Source organism: Dipteris shenzhenensis, chromosome 9 (assembly GCF_047967505.1).
Source record: "Dipteris shenzhenensis isolate YYH24624 ecotype China chromosome 9, Dip_SZ_1.0, whole genome shotgun sequence".
Taxonomy (NCBI): domain Eukaryota; kingdom Viridiplantae; phylum Streptophyta; class Polypodiopsida; order Gleicheniales; family Dipteridaceae; genus Dipteris; species Dipteris shenzhenensis.
The window spans coordinates 5,361,334-5,372,001 of record NC_141604.1 but is presented as its reverse complement, the minus strand read 5'-3'; the positions used below and the strand labels follow the sequence as shown (position 1 = coordinate 5,372,001).

At 43.4% G+C, this 10,668-nt stretch overlaps 1 protein-coding gene across 1 annotated transcript in view; it reads left to right on the top strand.

Annotated features, from left to right (window-relative positions):
- The first annotated feature begins 9,708 nt into the window (after nt 1-9,708).
- The window catches only part of LOC147898116 (monothiol glutaredoxin-S10-like), a 69,379-nt gene continuing 68,419 nt past the window's right edge, over nt 9,709-10,668 (top strand). The window contains exon 1 of the mRNA XM_087379678.1: nt 9,709-10,459. Within this exon, the coding sequence (XP_087235804.1) occupies nt 9,966-10,459 (494 nt within the window). The 5' untranslated portion in view covers nt 9,709-9,965. The remainder of the gene's footprint in view (nt 10,460-10,668) is intronic.

The following is a 10,668-nucleotide window of genomic DNA, read 5'->3' as shown; positions in this document are numbered from 1 at the left end:
CTTTTTGAGAGAGATGCATAAATACATAGGAGGTGGAAGGAGAGCACCACTCCTATGGGGGGAGATTGTACCCAGCACGCTTCTTCTATCTCTTTAGTTTGCAAGTTTTGAGAGTTTGTGCGTAATTTTGAAGAGTGTTGTTGTGTTTTTCAAGGATTTGTAGGTTTCGTGAGCGTTTCCCGTCGCACTTTACTTTTGTAAAACCATGTGTTTGCAATGGCCTTCTTTCTTGGTGGAAGGTCACATAATTCCAAAGTGTTGTTTTTGTACAAAGCTTCCATTTCTTCATTCATAGTAGTTTGCCATTTTGGCTTGTCAATTGCATCCTCAAAGCACACTGGCTCTTTTGTAGCCATGATGGTAGTCATAAGAGCACAATTGGTAGTTTCATTCTAAATTGCTATGCCTTTCTAAGCATATGTCAATCTGGTTGGTGGCGTGCTTTCTCTGGTAGAATGTCTGAGTTGCTGCTCTTCTAGAGGGTTCTTTGGCAATTCTTGCTCTTCTTTATCAACCTTTTTTGTAGGTAACTGAGTAATTGGTGTGTCTATCTCCTCTGTATGTGATGTTTTCCATTCTGATTCCTCATTGAAAATTACATCTTTGGAGATTATGATCTTTTGGTTGATGGGATCATACAACTTGTATCCTTTGCTTTCTTCACTATAGCCAACCATGATGCATTTATGTAACTTTGCATCCAACTTTCTACAATGATCATCATGAATGTGAGCATATGCTATGCAACCAATTATGCAAAGATTCCCAATGCATGGCTTGTATCTAGTGAATGCCTCATAAGGTGTCATATCCTAAATCGGTTCAGCCAAAAGCCAATTAAGTAAGTAGTTTGTAGTGGGGCAATTGCTTCTGCCCAATACTAATTCGGAAGATGCTTCTCATTGAGCATTTCTTTAGCACTGTCTACTAAAGTACCATTCTTCCTTTAGCTATGCATTCTGCCAAGGAGTATTTGCACATGTGAACTATCTTTGAATGCCATTACTCTGCAAAAGTTCATGAATGATGAAGACATGTATTCACCTCCTCTGTCTGATCTCATGTCTTTTATCTTTTTTCATATCTAGTTTTCTACCATGGCTTTGAATTCTTGAAATCTGGAAAAGACATCAGATTTCTCATTCAAAAAATAGACCCAACAATGTTTGTTGTAGTCATCAATGAAAGCTAGGTAGTAAAGTGAACCTTTGATGTTGTGGGTCTATGCATAATCCCATACATATGTATGTATCAAATCGAGAATACCTCTTGCTCAAGAGGTGCTTTTGCCAAAATCGATTCTCTTTTGTTCATATTACTGAAGCAACATGCTTTATAAACTTTTCCTAGAAACTAAAGTTTTGGAATTCCAATCACCATATTTTGATTTCTTAGCTACATCAAGCTTTTGAAATTGACATGTCCATATGTCCATGTTAGGTTCTGAGTCTCGGCCTATGCTAAGGTCTATTTGAAAGACTTTAGTAGGTTGTTGTATAACCAAGAGCCTATTTTTAGTCAAGCCCTTAAGGATATAGGTTCTATCTATGACTACAACCTTTTACAGTGTAGGCAAGGGTGACTAGTCCCTAAGAGTTGGCCAAGTTTTATATAAGGGTCCTTTCTTTTTTGCGAGTTGACCCCCCCTTCATCTTTAACATACTTGAAGTTTTTTTTTAATTTTTAATTTTCTTAAAAATGTTTATGTGGATCGAGTATGATTTGCATGGTTGCACATGTGTACTTGTATGATTCTTTTTATTTAAAAAAATCATGCATCGTGAATATCACAAGGAACTTCTAGCCATTCACCATAAAGGGGGGGGAAATGACTTTTCATAGCTCCAAATGAGAAGAACTTGGGAAAGTCCTAAGTAGAGAAACTATGCCAGCTCCTAGATACTCTTCTAGGAAAACAAAGGAGTTTTTCCTACATCAAATTTCCCATATAGGAGTTTTTTCCTATATAGATATTTTTTCTACATAGGAGTATTTTCCCATATAGCAATTATTTCCTATATAGCTTTTTCCCTATATCGACTTTACTATATAGAGAAAACTTGGACAAGAAAAGTAGAACAAAGTAATTTTTCCTTGTAACTTTTCAGTATTTATTTTATTTCAATCTTGAAATTTTCTTATTTCAACAAAGCCTAATCTTTAAAATATATAACATATATGAGTTTAATTGGAAATTAATGCCAATGAAAAAATAATTGTTCAAAATACTACAATCATACCACCTCTAATCAGCAAGGTGAAAAGTTGGTGCTCTATGACTTTTAATAGCTCTTCTTGCAAAAGCCACTCTACTACTTCCTCTCTCATCAAATAATAATCCTAGTCAATACTGGACATCCCAAGTGGCAAGAAACACCATAGCTCTGACACACGGCCATGCAAGCGTGGATGGTAGTTTGCAGGGATCCCCAAAAAAAGCTGAGCGGGCCCAATGCAAAGGTGTGCATTAGCCCAATGCCTTGAACCACCTTTTTGACCTTCGCCCACACTTCACATGTGATCAAGCAACTCCAAAAGAGCTAGCATACAAATTTGGTATCTTTCCCGCACCTTGGCGGGTAGCATGGGTTAACTTGCAGTTTTTTAGCTAGCTTGCCTCTAATTGGAAGCCAACAATTCATGGCTTTTCCAAAGGGGCAACTTGACTATATATCCTTGAACTTGTCCCCCTAGCAAGTCGGTCTACACCTCAGTTTCCAATTGATGTTTAGGTTGCCACTTCTCCCCCCTCATACCATAATATGCTTATAGATGTGGACTGCAGACAGCTTCCAAATGGTGGTTTTCCCTAAAATCCATTGATTAGCTTTCCAATCCTGAGTCATAATTGTGTTAGTAGGCAAAAAATCGGACACCGTGTCAAACACCCATTGAACTAGGTCTCTCTCCCCACCATCGATCATTGCGAATCTGACCCATGGCATTTCCACAAGGATCTAATCTGCTGACTTTGCATCCCAAACATCTGCCCAAGTCCTCATCCTCTTCCGATATAGACTCCTAGCTCTTTTTTGATCATGGAAGATAGAGGGCTCACCTGATCTCTACCCAGAGCCTTACTCCACCAAATTGATTCATGGAGACTAGAGTCCCCTTTAAGGCCCTTCTGCCCTTTCTAAGAGAGCTGCTCAACACATATTTTCCATGCAAACACCAAACCCGAGATGATATCCAAGCCAACCACTTTGATAGGATAGCTAGAGCAAAGCTTGTCATACCAAGATAAGCCTGGACACGTAAGAATCCCTTTACTTTTGGATCTCTCAATGAAAAATTGGTGATAGAGGACCATGGGGTGTGTCCTTCAAACGGACGTGGAATCCACTTACCAATCAGTGCAGTATTTGTCATCTTGTAGTCCGAAAAACCCACCCCACCTAGGTGTTTAGGGAGCTTCGTCAGGTCCCAAGGAATGTAATGCATCCTAGTCTTCCATTTTCTTTCATCCACAAGAAGCCTCTAAAGAGTCAATCCACCTCTAGCCACTGGGATTTAGAAAAGTGTCAGATAGATGCAACATGTGTGATAGCCGTAGAGAGGATGTGATTGATGATTACGAGCCTTGCATTCCAGCCTAAGGTGATACCACTCCAATGCCTGAGCTTAGCCTTGAGCTTCTCCATAATGAACCACTCACATCTATCTCATTGACACATCCGTACCCAGCCCACGGGGCACCTAGGTAGCGTACTATTTGACCTCTAGGGATCTTCTTGAGGTCCATAGCAGCAACCCAATTGGGTGGCTCATTGCTACAACTATAGAGGAGGAACGTTTTCGGCCAACTACACTTTGAGCCAAAGGCGGCGCAAAACACTTCCATGATCTAGAACAAACGGTTGGCGCACACCGGGTCTTCTTGGGTTATGGAGATCGTGTCATCCACGAACATTTGGCTGCGCAATTGCTCGCTGTAGGGAGGATTAGACTTGTGATCCTCCCTTCTACTTGCTCCCATTTAAGCATGGTTAGTAAAGGCACAGTTGCAAGAGCAAACATGGAGGGGTACCAGTGGGCAACCTCGGCGTACAAATCTATGGAGATGAAATCGACCAACTGCGCCTCCATTGAGGCAAAGCACTGCCTCTGCATTCCCAAATAGACAAAGTGAATTTTCTAACAAACACTTGGTTGTGAATCTCGGCCTTAGCAAAACTTCCTCTATATGATCCCAGCGCACCTTGTCATAGGCCTTGTCGAGGTCGATCCTGAACAGGAGGATTTTTTATCATGATGCCGCTACGTAGTCCATAGCTATGGCTACATTAAGGATATTTTCAAAGATGTCTCGATCTTTCACAAAGCCATTTTGCTCCCTATTGACCACCACTCTACAAATATCTTCTATTTTGATTGCAAGAGTTTTTTCTATAATCTTATATGAGGTGTTCAGCATCATGATTGGCCACCAATCACCACCCTCAACCTATCTTGCCATTTTGGAAACAATTTCATAAGGCTCGTGTTGATATCTTCCAACAATGAGCCTACCTCAATTGTCACATTGGCCATCTCTGTAAGGTCATACACCAGAATAGATCGTAGAAGGCTTTGTAGAACTCGATGGTCATCCGAGTCCTAGAGCACGTTCATCTGCCATTGCATAGAGGGCTCCTTCAAGTTCCTTCTTGGTGAACGGCCATGCCAAACGATTTTTTTGGAAGTCAAATAATCTTGAATGGACACCTTCGAGAGCCACCCCCAAAGTTTCATGCTAGCTATCATCTTGAGAGGCTGTCTCCCTTACCATTGCAACGAGTTCCATGCAAAAGACTTCAGTGATGTGCCTGAATTCATTGATTATGTTACTTTGGGCATCTATCACCTGGTCTATAGTGTCCATCTACCTATTGAGTTTGACTGTCTAGAAGAAGGTCTTGGAGGGATAATCCCCGGCTGCCAACCACATCAACCTGCTTTTAATGCGGGCTTGTTCTACTTCCATGAGCTCCCAATCATGCATTATATTTTCAAAATTTGTTAGGAAGGAGGCCACGTACTGATCCTTGGGGGACTCTTTCAAAGCCACCAAAAGAGATATTTTGACACTGCTAAGCTCCTCCTAGCTCCTTTTTCTCTCTGCTCTGAATTGAACACCGCCTCCTTAGTTCCTCTCATTAGCCTACACATGGCAACACCCCATTTGCCCTTCAGGGCAGAACCATTCTGCACGGTGTCCTTCCACAATCTACAAATGGCGGTACAATAATCTTTCACCTTCAGCAGTCTTTTATTTGATTTCATAGGGAGATCCATGAATCTTATGATAAACGCCACATGACAGGGGCGTGGTAAAAAATTGAGGCCGATAGGATATATTCACCTTTGAGGGGGCTCGCATCCACCACCCTTCCCTGGATGCATAGATGCGATCCAACCTAGGCGCACGAAACTCACCCCCCTCCTCCTATAATTCCAAGAGTACCCAGCTAGCCCCTCTTGAACTAATTCTATAGCAGCTACTAGTCCCAAGTTGAGGCTTACACTTTCCCACTCACCACATTCGACTCTAGTAGGCATGGAGCTTGCATGGGTCCTATCCTCACTCTACTCAGTGAAATTCCAATCTCCCCCAAGGATCCAATGTTCACCCGATATCTCAGAGCCCATGAAAGACCAACAGTCACCCCGCTCATCGTCCTCACAGGGGGAATTCATGGTGTAGACACTTGCCACCCTGACGACAAACCGCTCCACTAAGACTTCAGCACCTAGTACCCAACCATCTTGCGGAGGACCTCATGGAGGCTCAGGGACTTCAGATCCAGGATTGTCATTCCACCTCTCCCTCTAACCGGGAAATTCACTAAAGCATCATAGCCTAACATATTAACTGAGAACCAGAAGCCATCCTCACACCCACATTTCAATGCGCGTAATAACACAATTTTGGGACGTAGCCTACGAATCACCACAATGCATCGTCTTTGTTTATTCTGATTGCAGCAACCTCTCATGTTTGAGGAAAGCATTGAAACACTCACATTAGCACCACCTTGCCTGTTTCCACTTCTAATGCATGATTGCCCTATATACATCCTTAAAGAAGTTGAATTTATTCTCCCTACCTCCTCTGGCAACCTCCTTAATCCTTTTCAACAAACCTTTTTGTGACGGGACCTGAGTTTTGGCCACCACATTCTCTGCTTGAGTATTGTCCCTATCCTTTTCTTCATGGAATCTCTTCTTATTATTTGTGTCTAGCATATCTTCCTCCTTCTTGCCCCCATCCTGCATGAGGTCTACCTAGGAGACTAATTCCAAGTTTTGAGTCTACATCTGAGGGATGCTACGAGACCCACCTCTATCATCTGAGACTCCTTGAATATTTGGGACCTCCTGCACTTGTGACAACGATGAATCATGATGTTGCATGGATACCTTACCCTTCCGTCTAACCAACATCTGTGGCTCCATCACATCTGTTGGGATGTTTGGCACACTCGAGGGTCTTTCATGCAGCCCTTCCTTGGCTTTGGAGCCCTCTTCCCTTGGGAGTGGGGGGTAGGGAATTTGAGCCGTATCCCGTCTTGATACCTCAGTTGTGTCAACACTAGCATCCTTTGTTATACCTTCCGCATGTTCTCGTGTGCTCTTGATGCTAGAGAAATGTCCAATGGCTTAAGGGGGCAGTTCCTTGCAAAGTGACCAAGCCTTTTGCATACGTAGCAAGAGTCCAAAAAGGGATTGAACTTGACCTCTAGAGTGAGATCAGGGGACCGCCAAGGAAGAGAACATCCATAAAGTTTGGCATGGCTTGTGTTCAATCCTAGAGGATCTATGCCTTCCTCCTGCCTGTCGATGATTGGTTTTCTAGAGGGACCTGTAAAACCCAGCCCAGAGTAGATGTCACCCTGCAAATCTTTCCTTCCAACCATGCAGGGTACCCTTTGGTTGGGCTCACTTCAACCATCATGTCGATGCTATGTAGCATTGGTTCCCTGCCCTTGGCTAGTGCTCTTTGGTCTACCTTTAATTTTTCATGTTCATGTCTTACCCATTCCTTCAAGGCTTGATACCAAGCTTTCTCCATTTTGGCATTGGGGTAGACTTCCTTTGCTTCTTGAAGAGCACTGGGGGTAGATGTACTTGGCATCGTTGCACTTTGTTCTGGGACTCTGGTAAGGCTTCTGTGACCTTTGTGATTTTTCCTTTTGTCGTGAAAGGGTCTTCTGGTGTAATAGGTGAAGTCTCATGATTTTTTATCCTATTCAACATAACTTCATTTGCAAGTGGCAGGCTTCAACAATTTAGAGATTGTATTGAGAGCTTTGATGTTGTGGTCTCAATAATTGAATTTACTGAGAACTATACCTTTAAAGGGATGAAATATAGTCCATGCATTGGTACAAGTATCAGGTTACCATCTTAGGGTTCCTGAACTCAAACCACACCAGGTGGTCATGGAGGAGAAAATAGTCGACATTGAAAGTTGGTGACCATAGAACCACCATTACGGGAGCTCTTGAGAACATGAAATACCGACCAAGGAGCTCGTTCCTAATGGCTTCTGAGATGAATTGAACTAAGAAGAAGCCTCTGCCCAAGAACCGCACCGAATAACAGTTGGAGGGAAGATCGCATTCGTAGACCATAAATTGTTCAAGCTCCTCTGGTGATGGGTTACGTCCAGTAAAGAAGCAATACATAGCTCCCTTGGCCAACCATTCCAGATCAGGCCAAATGTCTTCCAGTTGGAGCTCACAAACGACTACATGCCATTTCCCCACCTCGAACCAAGGTTTCCTCTTCATCTCTTTGGCCCTCGTGAGGACTGTTTTTGTATGCAAATTTTTCTGTGCCTTGTCCTCGGGCAGTGGTGAAAAGCCACTTCGCATCTTCCTGGCCAGCACCTTAGCGAATGATGGAGATCCACCATGATTTGGAGGAGCCTCCCCCTCCCGCTGGCTTTTCACATCCGGTGAGGCATTAGACTTCAACTTGGAATCGATAGTCAACACTCTTTGAGCTTCACCCTCACCCTTCTCATCAAGCATCTCATCAAGCGGCTCAGACTGAGAACTTCTCGTGCGTTTTAGGGGCCCTTCATCACCCCTACCTAGCTTGGTGCATGTGGGTGACATGCATCGGTGCTTGCTTGAGCTAACTATGAGCTAGCGACTTCAGTAGCTCTTCTTACTGTACCTGATCCACATAAAAATTTGAAAGCACAAGAGTATCACTCTCATTAAGGTATGTCCAAAGTATCATACCCATTGGACACACACACATATGATAGAAGCACAATGATGCATATTTTTAACACTCATGCATGATGCATGATAATATTTTTGAAAATACACATGCCCAACCATGGAAATAATGTCCGATCCAAATAGAATAAGTATCTTACTATCACTAAGTCTTATGCAAAGTATCATAATCCATCGGACACACATTCACATGCTAGAAGCACACCAATGCATATTTTTTACACTCATGCATGATGAATGGTAGGAATTGTTAGATATGCTCAATGCCCCACCCTCCTGGTAACCACTAGTGGTCCAAGGTGCTCAAGTTGTAAGGCCCCCATATGAGGAGAAGCCATGTGTGAGCCCGAGACATTGGATGGATCCTGACTTTCATGTTAGATGAGGTTTATCAATGAGACCGTTGATGTGAGTCTAGCCTATGGGCTAGGCAGGGTAGGTAAGCTGGTAGACATTGGATGGATCCTGACTTTCATGTTAGATGAGGTTTATCAATGAGACCGTTGATGTGAGTCTAGCCTATGGGCTAGGCAGGGTAGGTAAGCTGGTAGCACAATGAGGCACATTGTCTTGATTATTTAGGAGCCTCTTGCTCTCGCTGGGGCCTGGGGGCCAGCTGGCCCCTAGCTGGGGGGTTCCAGGGGGGCCAACGGCCCCCTTGGTGGGGGTTTGGGAGGGTATAGGGAATATTTCTTGAATATTCCATGGACGACTAGTTGGTTCCATCGACTAGGTTGACTGGTTGGCTCCACTAACTAGGTTGTCTGGTCAGCTCCACTAACTAGGTTGTCTGGTCGGCTCCACCAACTACATTGATTTGACTACCGCCCTCATAGCTATAAAGAGGCGACCTTCCCAGTCCATTGCATCAGATCAGATCTTCCAGCTACTAGTAGCTCTTCACCTAGTATCTGTCTAGATCGCCATCTAAGCTCCACTGTGGGAGTGCACGGGTGGATGGAGCCATCATCTATACTACATCAGTATTGAAGGAAAATTTTGTTCGTCTCCAGTTTGCTATGTACTCTCTATTCTTTGTTCAGTTTCTGTTCCACTACGTCGTGTAATTTAACAGGAATTGTGGAAATATGCATGCACATCCATGCAAATGACACTTGATCCACATAAAGCTTTGCAGGCACAATATACTTAGTTTAATTAAGACCTTTGCAAAGTATCACTTCCAATGCACCTTCTACAAGAGTTTTGGAAAGTGAATTTAGTTTGAGTTCATCAGAGGGTTTCAATGATTTAGGAGAACTCAATTTACATGCTAAAGATGTACAAGACCTAGCCATGGACGATCAGGAGGATGAGAATCAGTCTCACGAGGGAGAGTTGGAAGATTTTAAAGAGGGGTTGATTAATTATAGAATGGAGGACAACATTGATCAAAATATTTTTGTTTCTCTTGAGGGAGTACTAAACAAGGTGAATGATTTAAATTATTCGAGAGGCTTGTCGAAAAGAGATGGGTATTGGTCTCAAACTTCGCCCTGGCACGTACTTACAATTGTCTACAACAGTAGACGACACAGGTAGAACGAGCAATGCAAAGTGCAGCTGGAACATCATCGACACTCTTGATCGCTGAACTCATTAAATCCATCACATGCTCGGCTTTTAGATAGCTCCCTGCTTGAAGTATAGGGACGATGGGCGTGGGTGGTTGTTGTGGGTGTGGAGCAGAGAAGCGTCAATAAGCCTGTCGGGCGAAATGGTATTGTATAAATGAAGCGAATCCGAAATTGGTGCAACCAACTCATGCTAGCGCATGGGAGGTTAAAGAGCAAGGCACTGACACGAATCCATGTGAACCATCGACACCGACACGACACGAATCCACGTGAACCAATAGATACAATTGTGTTTCAAGAGACCATCAAGACTAATAAGCCCTTCCCCAATACAACGTTAAGATTACCTGCCCAAATGGCAACCTTGTTCCGCACCTTCCCCTGCTCTCCATCTTCCTCGGATATACTTTATAGCTCTTTCGCCCTTCCCTCTCTCCCCCAGCAGCTATGTCGATATCGCTTCGCATCTCTCATGTCTTCCTCTCAACGCTTACAACTTTTCTCCTCGCGCTCTGCCCTCCCCCTCTCTCCTACCTTAATGTCTGCTCGCTGCATGTCCGGCTCTTCCTCTGCCGGACAGATTGAAGACCTGGTCAAAAGCAGAAATGCCCAAAATCCCGTTGTCGTATACTCCAAAACTTGGTGCCCGTAAGTACATTGTTTTTGCTTTTGAACGACTTCTTATCTTAAGATATGATGAGTAGCATGTGGACTTTATGGCTTTGATTGATGACTGTTTAAGTTAAAAGAGAGAGAGAGAGCTCTTATTTTTTGGTCCCCCATCGTGATGCCGAACGGCCTCAAACAGGCCACGAGCGGTGAGTTCAAAGCCCTTACCACAAATTTCTCCAATGGTG